This window comes from Octopus bimaculoides, chromosome 5, assembly GCF_046866305.1.
Source record: "Octopus bimaculoides isolate indiv1 chromosome 5, ASM4686630v1, whole genome shotgun sequence".
NCBI lineage: Eukaryota > Metazoa > Mollusca > Cephalopoda > Octopoda > Octopodidae > Octopus > Octopus bimaculoides.
Window position 1 is genome coordinate 612,764 of NC_142932.1, and position 14,251 is coordinate 627,014.

The 14,251-nt window shown below is 36.8% G+C and overlaps 1 protein-coding gene across 1 annotated transcript; it reads left to right on the plus strand.

The window, feature by feature from the left end:
• Positions 1-2,848: 2,848 nt before the first annotated feature.
• Positions 2,849-6,416, plus strand: LOC106878808 (RNA-binding protein 25). Its single transcript, XM_014928148.3, has one exon. The coding sequence runs from the start codon at positions 2,969-2,971 to the stop codon at positions 5,354-5,356; it is 2,388 nt and encodes a 795-aa protein (XP_014783634.1). The 5' UTR covers positions 2,849-2,968; the 3' UTR covers positions 5,357-6,416.
• The last annotated feature ends 7,835 nt before the right edge of the window (positions 6,417-14,251 follow it).

Sequence of the window (14,251 nt, forward strand, 5' to 3'; positions counted from 1 at the left end):
ATGACAGAGACGGGTAGGGAAGTATCAGAAGCATAATACCGACTCAAACAAATCTACAAAGCTATTCACGTGGATTTACTTCTTATTTTATTGGAATGACTATTGGGTTACGATTGATTGAGATAGTTGACACCTCTCATCGCAATGTCTCCCAGTATTTCAGAAGAGACTTTCCCTATCCTACATGCATCATTTGCAACCAGGGAAAATTTAGAGAGAATTCAATTCAGAAGTTTATTTCTGAATGTGGCACAAGTAAACCCAAAATCCCCATCTTCACTAACGTGAGAATATTCTAATAATAATTTATGAGAGTGATAAAATCACGATATTTGATAAAGAAGAAATAATGTTCTTGGCAACGGTGTAGGAGAGTGGTCCTCGACCGGGATTCATATAGAATGTTGTTGTTAAAATTTATGTAATAAATTGATATATTTCTTTGATGCACAAAACACTTCAAGAATTTTTTAATACTATTTCCAATAATATTTAATTATAAAAATAAAATAGGATTTTCTTAAACATCGAATGGCAATTAAGGTCCATTCAAGTAAAATAGGAATCAAAAGGGGTCCATAAGCAAAATATGGTTGAGAACCACTGGTGTAAAAGGATCTGCAAATCTCATGGGCACTGCCCTTCCTTCCTGACCCCAAAAGTAAAAAAATAAATTAAAATTTCCTGGAAGTTTATCTAGAAGAATAGATTGGCAGAATAGTTCGAACATCGACCAAGATGTCTGATATTTGATTACGGCTCGGTTCATTGTGAGGTCAGGTCGTACACAAGACAGATTTTGCTTTCAACCTCCCAGAGGCGATAAAAAAACTTTTATCAATCGTACTCAGGTGGGTTTAATAGTTCCTATAAAGCGTTCTGGTTGTGAATGATTTTATAATAGATGACCGAAACTAAAATAATTGTATAACTATGTACATAGAGTAGCTTTATCTTTACTTGTTTCAGTCATTAGACTGTGGCCATGCTGGGGGTACCGCCTTGAAGTACTTTGGTCGAACGAATCGATCTAGCACTTATGTATATAATTTAATGCTGGTATTTATTCCATTGGTCTCTTTTACGGAACAGCTAATTTACGAGGACGTAAACACACACCAACACCAGTTGTCAAGCAGTGCTGGGGGGGGGGGGGGACAAACACACACACATAAGAGCTTCGTTCAGTTTCCGTCTATTAAATCCACTTACAAGCCTGTTTCTCTCTCTCACTTTTATTTTATTAACATGCGATCCGATTCTTGGTGATTACCTTCTTATATATATAAATATTGATAACGAAAAGTTTGTTGGAAGTAAGACAATTTTGTTTGCACTGACCAAACGAATGAAAACGATTGACATGTTCCCTCCTTTTATAAAAACTACTCGTCAAGGCGAAGGTAAAGGATAAGCACACCCGGTGTATAGGGTTAGGGCTACGCCGAAAACGGGTGGTGTGCGTCTTCTTTACCTCCGCCCCCATCATCAAAAATTTATTTAGAGAACATCGTGTGAAATGCATACCTTCCTTGACAATCGTATCAGTGCAGAGGACATTGTTCACAAAATGCATGCTGTATCCTCACCAATCTTAATTATTTCTTATAATTAGAAAGCTGTTTTAAAAAAAAGGAAACGAAACCTTGCAACTTTTCTGTTTTTCAATGTCCGTTAGGGTATTACGAAGAGAGAATTTCTTTCAGCTAACTATAAATTTTTTAAAAATATTTCTTAAACATTTTTGATCCTTCCAAACCCTTTTACTTTCCTATGAAGCATGGAACTTCGTGGGGCGGCTATTCGAAAACCCCGCCTATTGAAAGTCGTCGTGGACTCGCTCAAAACGTTAGTTACATTTTAAATACACATAAACCTAACCATATAATTTTAGGAGAGAAAAAAGAATAGAAGCTGTGGTCTTCAGTCTTTTCTATCGACATTAATAGTATCAATAAATTGAGGTAACTTCAAAATTATGATCAAAACATTGACGTCGACTATATTATGTCGATAACGTATTTCATTGTCATTTGACAGTGGGGATTTCACTTACAAAAAATTACACGCACACACGTACACATATACACCATAACTAAATATTTTTTAATGTTTTATTCAACACCTAGTAATATTTTTGGAAGAACTAGTATCTATTTTTTTATCAGCATAGACGATGAAAACATTGTTTATAAAGGTTAAAAAAAAGTTTAGAAATTTAATATTATTTTTTAAGTGATCAAGTTTGATGATTTAAGTATTTTTCTCTACAATAATTTTTATCAATAAGGGTATTTATTATAAGAATTAGATAATTTAGTCTGTGTACGGTGTACACAAACAACTTCTAAAACGCACATGTACGAAAAAAAAACAAAAAAACAAGTCGGTGCATGTGATTCCTGAGATGATTAATTTGTTTTTCTTTGAAGGTTCGGAACTAAAACTAATCTAAATATTTATTTTAATTACTCTCCATTTGATTTAGAATTCTAATCAAATTAATTTATTTTAATCGAAAGTTATATAAATTATTGGAAAAATATTGATCAATAAAATAACAAATTATGTAACAGAAATGCAAATATTAATCTTTTGTATATTGTTAATATTTAGAGACAGTAAGATATCTTGGCATAACAACTATTAAATGATAATAAATTATTTTAGTGTAACATTTAAGAAATTCGACAGCTCCCGGTCATATTTCAAAGTATAAGTCACCCCCAAGCTAAAGTAACGATAATCAGCAGCAATTGTCTTTTGTACAACAACCTCTACAGCCATGCTGCTTTCTTTTGGATGTATTCAAATAACAGGAGAGTTCGTCCAAAGGGACGTAAATCTTAGTCATGGTCGCCATTTGCACGTTTATGGCGCTTATGTGAACACGCTAGTAAGTAGAAAACAATGACTCTGAGTGTTGATTTCGGCAATTTTCTTTGAAAAAGGAAGCAAAAAGGATATTATGTCTTTACCACCTCGGCAACCTATAGGAATGCCACCTATGGTACCTGGTATGATGACACAAGGCTATACTTTTCCAACAATGGGTATGGTATCTGTTAGTCCGATGGGACTCATACCTCCTGTTATACGACCAATCGTAAGTACAAGTTCTACTTCTACATTGACTCAAAGTAAACCAAAAAAGATAGAAAATAAAGTAAATGACAAAAAGAAAGACAAACCACCAGTAACGACAGTATTTGTGGGTAACATCAGCGACAGAGCGCCAGATGCGATGGTTGGACTAATGCTACAGAAATGCGGCGACGTTTTGAGTTGGAAACGGGTACAAGGAGCATCCGGGAAAATGCAAGCCTTCGGATTTTGTGAGTATGAAGATCCTGAAGCTACACTCAGGTGTATCAGGCTTTTAAATGATTTTGAAATTGCTGATAAAAAGTTAGTTGTGAAAGTTGATGCTAAAACTAAAACTTTGCTAGATGAATACGAGAAGAAAAAGAGCGATGAGAAGGTTGCTGAGGCAAAGGTGAAAGAGGATGGTGCGAAAGAGAAGGAGAAAAAAGAAGAAGGAGAGGAATCTGAACAGGAAACACCGGAGACTACGAACGGTGATGGTCTTGACGATAGCACTAAATGTGAAGATAGTATTATCAAAGCAGGTCTGGATGCTATTCTCAGGGAATTTGCTGACGATTTGGCTAAAGAGCCACCTGCAGAGAAAGAGAAAGATGGTAAAGGTATGCACAGGAAAAATAAGGAAGAAAAAATTCAGGCCGATAAGGGTCTTGATGATATGGAGCTGGAAGAAGACACCAAAAATATTATCAACAGAGAAATTAAGAGCTTCCGAGATCTTCATAAAGATGAGGAAGTGAATGATAAAGAGAATCGAAACCGTGAAAGTACTTCTCAGTCAAGCAGTCGAAGACGACACGACGATTCCAGAGCACGGAAGGATAAAGTTCATAAAAGTAAAGTTTTCCAAAGAGACCGCAGCCATTCTAGAAGTTCTTCCCGAACACGATCTAGGTCTAGATCTGAATCACGGTCACGGTCCAGGAGGGATAAATCTCGAGAAAGATCCAGAGAAAAATCAAGAGACCGGTCAAGGGAAAGGTCAAAGGACAGAGATCGTAGGGGTCGTGGTCGAGACTTTGAAGAAGAGGAAGAAGCTTTGGAAAGACGTAAGCTGGAAAAGAAATTCCGTGAGAAAGAAGCAGCATACCAGGAACGGTTAAAAAACTGGATGATCCGTGAAAAGAAGCGTATGAGAGAATATGATAAAGAACGAGAACGTGAATCAGCTCGTAAAGCTGAAGAGTCTAAAGAAGCTCGACGTCTGAAAGAGTTCCTGGAAGACTATGATGACTTGCGAGACGATCCAAAGTTTTACAAAGGTAGTGCTCTTGCCCGTCGACTTAGTGAACGAGAAGTTGAAAAGCAATTAGATGCTAGAGACAGACAGAAAGAAAAGGAAGAATTAGAGGAAATCCGATTGCGACTCTTACAAGAAGGTCATGAAGATGCTGAAGCCGAAATTGCTAAAATGGAACAGGAAAGAGATGAACACTTGAAACCTCGGCTTCATTTACTTCCCCAGTCACCTTCTCCTGTTAAGAAACCCCGAACTCCACCTCTTCCAAGTCCCAGGAAAGAAGCTAAAGTTGATTGCGAGATAATGGAGATCAAACGTAGTCCTCCACCAAAAATGCAACCAACATTAAAGCCTGTTGAAATCCCTTCCATCGCCAACAATTCCAAAAGCCCATCTTCTGGCATGGATAGACCTCTTCACAAAAACCTGGACAGTAACATGGAACCAAGCATTTCATCAAATGCTAAAGATGAACCTGCTAAAATTGGTTTTAGTTCAATAAAAATTGGAAGTTCAGATAGTCCTAGTGAAAATACTTCTTTCAAAAAGAAAAGGATAACTGTTGGTGATGTTTTCAGTCAAGATGATGACAGCACGGATGTAGTGAAAAAGCGCAAACTTGTTCCATTAGATTATGATGAAGAGAAATCCGAAAAGAAAACAACCACAGCCGAAGAAAAGAGACAGTTGATCAAAAAGCTTATTGAGCAGATTCCAACAGGAAAAGATGAATTGTTCTCTTATCATTTAGACTGGAATACAGTGGACCAGACTCTTATGAACAAGCGCATTAGACCCTGGGTAAATAAGAAAATAGTGGAATACATTGGTGAGGAGGAGCCCACTTTAACTGACTTTATTTGCCAAAAGGTAATTGGACGTAGTTCTCCGCAGAGCATCTTGAATGACGTAGCCATGGTTCTTGATGAAGAAGCCGAGGTGTTTGTTGTCAAGATGTGGAGGTTACTCATCTATGAGACTGAGGCCAAGAAAGCTGGACTTGTCAAATAATGTGACAACTCTCTCACATTTAAAAAAAAAAGAAAAGTACAATTGTCAGACCCTTCTACATAAACATACAAATTCAGCATCTACAGATTGCAGCAAAGACTAAAGATTCATTTATTTTTTTAAATGCCTTAATTTCCCCTACTCCCATGCTCTCCAATTCCTTTTAATGATTGAATTTGTTTTTTTCTAGTTTTTGCCTTTCCCACCCCTCCTATTTCCTTCCAGTTTTCATAATCCAGTTCTCTTGCACTTTTACCTTACATTTCAGTTAATGTTTTCTCCTTGCCAATCCATACTCATTGTTTCTTCTATAAATTTCATTCCCTTCCTCTCTTTTCTCAACTTTTAAAAAAGACAACAGCAACAGTAGTAGTAACAACAATGCTCTGTCCAATTTTGTGGGGGATTAACAAACAATGAAATATGCTTGATCAAAAATCAAAGACAACTTTATTTTAATGCTTCTCAATAATTCATATTTTATGTGACAGCAGTGAAGTTTGAGTTGGTGTTAAAATATCAACATTACTTGAAAAAGCATATTTACTTTAAAAACATTGAAAACAGTAATCACAATTACAACTTTAATAAACAACACTACAAATTTTTGAATTCATAGGAAAAATTACCAAAAGAAAGATAGAGCTGATAAAGAACTTTTTTTTTGTTTTTTGTTTTCATTCTCCTAGCAAGTATTTTTTATATCTCATACTTTTCTGACTATATCAACTCAACCTTGCTGGAGAAAGGAAAAAAAATGTTTCATTTTTTGCTTTTCATGAACAAAAAAAGACAGACAAATTAAAAACATAAACCAGGAAATAAATAATTTGAAACCTGTACCAAAGGAGTGGAATGATTGATTTAAAAGCAGTACAACTTAGTTTGAAGCAGTAACCAGGTGTACTCACCCAAATCTTCATGGTGAAGCACCACTTCTCTTTTCTTTGTCTTTTTTTTTTTTTTTGTCTTCTGAATTTCTGGTTTTGATTTTGTACATTTTTACTTCCTCAATGAGGTAAGCATATCCATTAAAGTAAAGACATTCCAATGAAGAAAATGAATATTATTTTATTATATTTGTCATACACACACACACATTTATATATATATATATATATATATATAAAGCATTGCATTGTAAATTGTATTAATTTAAAACATAATTGTTCTTCAGCTACTTCTACAGAATTTCATGCGTTACCTGTATATGCAATATCTATAGGGAAGGGGCGTTACTCTAGTTGTGTTGCTACCTTTATAATTTCATCACTTAACATGCCTTAACACATATTTGTGCAGCTTGTACCTAGCCAATAGTTCTTTACTATTTGATTAACAAATATTTTTTTGTTTACTCAAACATAATCTTCATTTCCTGTCACTGAAGAAAACTTCACAAGATATTAGTTTTCCTTTCAGAAAAATATTTAATTGACAAAGTATGAAGAAAATACTTTGTGTTGTAATATAAGTTTCGCTTACACTTTTCATCAGATAAGTTGCTGAGTGGAAAGGTATTGGTTTGCTTGTTCATGTATTATGTGTTCAAAATCACAAGGAATTTTGCAAATGGTATCTATAATAGCAGACCATCTTTTCTCAAAGTACATTGTATTCCATCTATCTATCATTATGAAACCAGCTAAGCATTGGTCTTTATGATGTACACATCACTTAGCGACAGGCTGTTCACATTGTGAGTTCAAATTCCACCATGGTCAACTTTGCCTTTCATCCTTTTGGGTGGATAAAATAAAGTACCAGTGAAGTACTGGATTCAGTGAAATTGATTGACTCCACCCCTCAAATATGCTAGCTTTATGCCTTATTAAGTAGTGACATGAGTTTAAACAGTTGTAGTCCATGGTGGGAATGATAAAGTTTCAACAAATTTCTGTTATCTATGGCTTCTTTGTTCTTGTCTCACTCATCCCCATAATAAAGGCAAAACAGCTTAAGAGATAAGATCTCTAAGTCTTTCAGTTTATATCTGTTGTGGATGATTTACTGCATCACTAGAAAGGACACAATTCTGTGCATCTCTTCATTTAGCTCTGTAAAGATGAGGAACAAGTACACAACTTTGTGCAGTAGAACCATTTGTTGTCATCAAAATTATTAGTTCTCCATCACCCAAGGAAAGCTGTAGGTGAATCTGTTATATTATAACTCAACATTTTTATCTAATGTTTAGAAGCCAGTGGATTACATAAATATGTGAAGATTTGAAAGTTTACCAATTTAGGCAGTTTCTCTTTCATTCCTCACTGAATTTTTGATGGTAATTAACAGTTATATCTGTTTTGGAGTTTTTGATTTAAGATATTGAATGAAAGACTTCATTTTTCTAAATAGTAAGTAATCTTATGTTTTATGACATTAATTAATGACTAACAACAAAATTAAAAAGTGAGAAAAGTTCATGATCTGAAATTAGCTTAGGCAAAAAGTAATTTTCACTTTTAACTATTTTGTCTTAACTTCCCTTGAGTTTTTCTAGAATATATAGTAATCCTAAGCATTTTTTCCTTCTGGTTATTTCTGTCTTTTGCCTATTTACATTTAAGTTGTTATTAATGACCAATTAACTGAATTGCTAACGGGGTGTTCTAACAACCCAAACTCTACCCTAATTTTAAATAAAGGGCATGCTAACTTTTCAAAAATTAAACTTTGAAGCATATACATATAGACACATATATATATATATGTGTCTCTCTGATCATACTACACTAGTTATTAAAATATTTATCAGCTGAACATAATATTGAAAATTTTTTTTCATTTGAAATTTGCTAACTTCCAACAATGTAGTAAATGTTTATTCAAATTTTCAGCAAGGTTTCACAGTTGCTTTCAATTTTCAGTTGAAATATTTGATTTATATTTTTAGAGATGAGTTGCAACCACCTTGCTGCTGATTTCTTGGATTGTTAGCACCATGTTTATCTACCTTAATATTCAATCTTTCTTATTTTCCAGTTGTCTTCAAGAGTTGTATTTCTATATATAACATATCCTCAGGCTAAGATTGAACTCAGCTTTTACATCTAACAGTTTTAGTAAAACTGATGTGATTAAAAGTCCAATTCCATCTTATACAAGAATATATATATATAGCGGAAGCTATCGAGGTAGTCGATAGCTTCCGCTATCTGGGCGACCAAGTTAGTAGTGGGGGTGGGTGCGCTGAAAGTGTAGCTGCTAGAATAAGAATAGCCTGGGCAAAGTTTAGAGAGCTCTTACCCCTGCTGGCGACAAAGGGACTCTCACTCAGAGTAAAAGGCAGACTGTATGATGCATGCGTACGAACAGCCATGCTACATGGCAGTGAAACATGGGCTGTAACTGCTGAGGACATACGTAAGCTCGCAAGGAATGAAGCCAGTATGCTCCGTTGGATGTGTAATGTCAATGTGAATACCCGTCAGAGTGTAAGTATCTTGAGAGAAAAGCTGAACATTAGAAGCATCAGTTGTGGTGTGCAAGAGAGACGATTGCGCTGGTATGGACATGTGGTGAGAATGGATGAGGATAGCTGCGTGAAAAAGTGCCACACCCTAACAGTTGAGGGAACCCGTGGAAGAGGTAGGCCCAGGAAGACCTTGGGCTGAGGTGGTGAGGCAAGACCTTCGTACATTGGGCCTCACCGAGGCGATGACTACTGACCGAGACCTTTGGAAATGTGCTGTGCGTGAGAAGACCCGGCAAGCCAAGTAAGATCGTTGCCAGTGCCCCTGGACTGGTTCTTGTGCGGGTGGCACATGAGATGCACCATTTTGAGCGTGGCCGTTGCCAGTACTGCCTGACTGGCTCCCGTAGGATTTTCGAGCGAGATCGTTGCCAGTGCCCCTGAACTGGCTTGTGCGGGTGGCACATAAAAGACACCATTTCGAGTGTGGCCGTTTTCGTGCAGGTGACACGTAAAAGCACCCACTACACTCTCTGAGTGGTTGGCGTTAGGAAGGGCATCCAGCTGTAGAAACTCTGCCAAATTAGACTGGAGCCTGGTGTTGCCATCCGGTTTCACCAGTCCTCAGTCAAATCGTCCAACCCATGCTAGCATGGAAAGCGGACGTTAAACGATGATGATGATGATATATATATATATATATATATATATATATATATATTACAAATAAAAGGGTAAAGGATTATTAATTTATTAATAAATTAATAATTAATAATTTTTACCAAGCCCTTTGGTATGTAAACACCATTATCAGTGAAGAACTTATTTAAAAGTTCTTATACATTTATAAACATAATTAAGGGATCAGCAACAGTTGCTTCACCACATACCGAAGTTCAGAAATAGCAGCTATGGTTATATATGTGTGTGTATATATATATATATATATATATATATATATATATATATATATACCCGTTCATCGGATAGTTTTGTTAGAAATGGGAGAGAAATGACAATGCAATATATATATATATATATCTAATGAAGCCAATGTTTGGTGAAACTTCTGAGTCACACTCAACCTCTTGAAAATAGATTTGATACTCATAAATGTATTGAGTAATCTTTAATGAATGCTTGACTGGTTTCATGTATAACAAAAACGTTTGTTGGTAAGCAGAATTATTTCTTCAAAGCCGAAAGGTTTGTGTGATTAACTTTACTGTTGGCTATCAATGAAGCTAAAATAAGTTATTTTAGATTTACTAATGGGAACGCTTGACTGAAGTCAATGACAAAAAGCTTTTAAGTTTTTAGGTATGACAAAATAATCCTGTTTACTCACAAAATTCTACACATTGCTAACATAGTTGTGTATTGTTTATATGAAAACACACACACACACACACACAGGTAGGTAGCACCTGACACCTGAAGATAAGGAAACATTACTGAACATACAGAGATTATTCAAATCCGGAATATTTGACTACTAGAAGAATTAACTGACCAAAGACCAATGGATTCTACCCCAAACTGGTTAGTTATGAAAAATATAAAAATTACTTAGGTAGAAACATAAGAAAGATTAATTTATGTAAAACAATTCTCATAACTTTTTAATTATCATCATCATCATCATCATCGTTTAACGTCCGCTTTCCATGCTAGCATGGGTTGGACGATTTGACTGAGGACTGGTGAAACCGGATGGCAACACCAGGCTCCAGTCTGATTTGGCAGAGTTTCTACAGCTGGATGCCCTTCCTAACGCCAACCACTCAGAGAGTGTAGTGGGTGCTTTTACGTGTCACCCGCACGAAAACGGCCACGCTCGAAATGGTGTCTTTTATGTGCCACCCGCACAAGCCAGTCCAGGGGCACTGGCAACGATCTCGCTCGAAAATCCTACAGGAGCCAGTCAGGCGGTACTGGCAACGGCCACGCTCAAAATGGTGCATCTCATGTGCCACCCGCACAAGAACCAGTCCAGGGGCACTGGCAACGATCTTACTTGGCTTGCCGGGTCTTCTCACGCACAGCCCATTTCCAAAGGTCTCGGTCCGTAGTCATCGCCTCGGTGAGGCCCAATGTACGAAGGTCTTGCCTCACCACCTCAGCCCAGGTCTTCCTGGGCCTACCTCTTCCACGGGTTCCCTCAACTGTTAGGGTGTGGCACTTTTTCACGCAGCTATCCTCCTCCATTCTCACCACATGTCCATACCAGCGCAATCGTCTCTCTTGCACGCCACAACTGATGCTTCTAATGTTCAGCTTTTCTCTCAAGATACTTACACTCTGACGGGTATTCACATTGACATTACACATCCAACGGAGCATACTGGCTTCATTCCTTGCGAGCTTACGTATGTCCTCAGCAGTTACAGCCCATGTTTCACTGCCATGTAGCATGGCTGTTCGTACGCATGCGTCATACAGTCTGCCTTTTACTCTGAGTGAGAGTCCCTTTGTCGCCAGCAGGGGTAAGAGCTCTCTAAACTTTGCCCAGGCTATTCTTATTCTAGCAGCTACACTTTCAGCGCACCCACCCCCACTACTAACTTGGTCGCCCAGATAGCGGAAGCTATCGACTACCTCTAGTTTTTCACCCTGGAATGAGATAGAAGTTGTTTCCTGTTTGTTTGCAGTCTTTATTGCACCTGAACATCTGCCACAAACAAAAACTAACTTGCTAGTTAACCTGCCTTTGATGTTGCTGCACCTCTTATGTGTCCATAGCTTGCACCGGGTACATCTTATAGAGTTACTACCTACTCCTTTTCTACATACTGAGCAGGGCCATCTACCTGAAGGGGTTTGTGTTTTATCTACCTTCCTACTTATTAGGATTTTGGTTTTAGCTAGGTTGACTCTAAGGCCCTTCAATTCTAGACCTTGCTTCCACACCTGAAACTTCTCCTCTAGTTCTGATAGTGACTCCGCAATTAGGGCAAGGTCATCAGCATAGAGGAGCTCCCAGGGGCAACCTGTCTTGAACTCCTCTGTGATTGCCTGGAGGACTATGGTAAATAATAGGGGGCTGAGGACGGAACCTTGGTGGACCCCTACCTCTACCCGGAATTCATTGCTGTACTCATTTCCAACCCTCACCTTACTGGCCGCATCTCTGTACATGGCTCGCACAGCTCTCACTAGCCATTCTTCTATCCCAAGTTTCCTCATTGACCACCAGATAAGGGATCGGGGGACCCTGTCAAAGGCTTTCTCCAAGTCAACGAAAGCCAGGTACAGAGGTTTATCCTTGGCTAGGTATTTCTCTTGCAACTGTCTCACTAGAAATAAGGCATCAGTAGTGCTTTTACCTGGCACGAACCCAAACTGCATCTCATCTAAATTGATTCGCTCAATTATATAAATATATATTTTCTTTCTGCAAACTCCTATTGCAATTTAATAGAAGCATCAGAAACTGACCAAAGGAACTCTATGGTGTTATCAGCAACTTACTTTTATAGCTGAAAGAAACTTACTAGTGTCTAGAATGGGAAATATTGGAAAGTGCAAAGGAATATTTTCATGTGCTGGGAGATGATCAGCCTTTGTGGAAGGAGGCAATCCAGAAATACTCTAGTTCAGATATATAATTAGTGTTTTTTTTTTTTCCCCAAAAATTAACAAGTTTTTAACTTCCAGTGCCAAGTTCAAATCCTGTTGTGGATTTAGCTTGTGAAGGTAGTACATGCTTCACTGAGCTGACTTGCTATAGATAAAGTCTCAGGTGAAAGCACTGTGCCAGTTTATTATGGGATTCACCAAATATTCATAAAGTGACTATCCCTGGGTACCTCCAGTTTACAATCTGAAATAATGTTTTGTTGTCATTCGAAGTTTCTCTTTACTTATTGTCACAGAGTTACATTAACCCAATCTTGACTATATTATTAATGATAATTCACTGCCTATGTGTTTTTCTAAAATTCAAATTTGAGATTCAAAATGGGTCAATATTGGAAAAGCTAAACAATGTTTGCTAATCAAGATGCTTAACCCTTTTGTTACCAACCCGGCTGACTCTGAGTACAAATGTCTTGTTTTCATAAGTTCTGAATTAAAATCTTCCACCAAACCTTAGTCACAATTTATGTTCCTAACACCAGCTTAATGATAACTAAGTTATTTTACTAAATTCTTTGTTATATTTAAAGTAATTGAAAGAAACACAGAGCCTCTCAAAATAAATACAGTAACAAAAGGGTTAAACCTATTCTTTTTGCATTAACTCTTTAGCATTCAGATCACTCTGTCAAATGTAACATTTATTCGCATTTAAAAAAAACTAATTGTGCATTATCTTGTGGCTTCAAGATTTTGATATTGTTTATTATTAGAATGACATTGTAGAGAAGTGAACGGTCAGTTCTGGCTTATTTTAACATAAAATAGGTAAAATATTTGGGTTGGATATTGCTGGCATTTGACTGTGACCATGCTGGAGCACCATCTTTATTCGAACAAATCAATCTCAGAACTTATTCTTTGTAAGTCTAGTATTTATTCTATCGGTATCTTTTGCCAAACTTTTAAGTTATTGGGATGTAGACACACCAACATCGGTTGTCAAACGGTGTTGGGGGGGACAAACACAGAGACATATATATAAAAACTTACTTGGAAATGGATGTATGGCATTCAATTAAATAATGATATAAATAATATGTATATATGGGTACAGGACGTCACCAACAGTAAACAACATGAAATACAAAACCAAATGAGTTAAATACACAAATGAGAGAAAAAATGGAAAACAAGACAAGTAATACAAAGAATGACCCTTCATCAGTTGTCAGCTGTCTATCTACTCTCCATTGTCGTTGATTGCTCGAAATGGAGAGTAGATAGACAGCTGACAACTGATGAATGGCTGTTCTTTGTATTATTTGTCGTTTTCCATTTTTTCTTGTTATTTGTGCAATTTCACTCATTTGTTTTTGTATTTCATGTTGTTTACTGTTGGTGTATATATATTATTTATATTATTATATATATATGTGTGTGTGTGTGTGTATATATATATGTATATATATATATATATATATATATATATATATATGAAGAGCTTCTTTCAGTTTCTATCTACCAAATCCACTCACAAGGCTTTGGTTGGCCCGAGGATATAGCAGAAGACACTTGCCCAATGTGCCACGCAGTGGGACTGAACCCAGAGCCATGTCAGTAAGCAAGCTACTTACCACACAACCACTGGGCTCAGTCACTTGTACACTTCATTTTCATTGGAATGTGTTACAAGGGAGCGTCTTGAGTGGAATAAATATCACTAGGTATTTTTGTTCACTGTTTCTTAACAGCTCCTATCTGCCAAATTTTACTCACAAGGCATTAGTCCATTCAAAATAGTAGTAAAAAACACTTGCAGTGGAATCAAGCTTAGAATCATATGCTTGCTTAGTGAAATTCTTAACCACACAGCCATGCATGATGACAATTTTTTCAAT

Bases quoted from the DNA above. Each gene is read 5' to 3' on its own strand.
- LOC106878808 (XM_014928148.3), top strand. From the start codon at position 2,969: ATGTCTTTACCACCTCGGCAACCTATAGGAATGCCACCTATGGTACCT.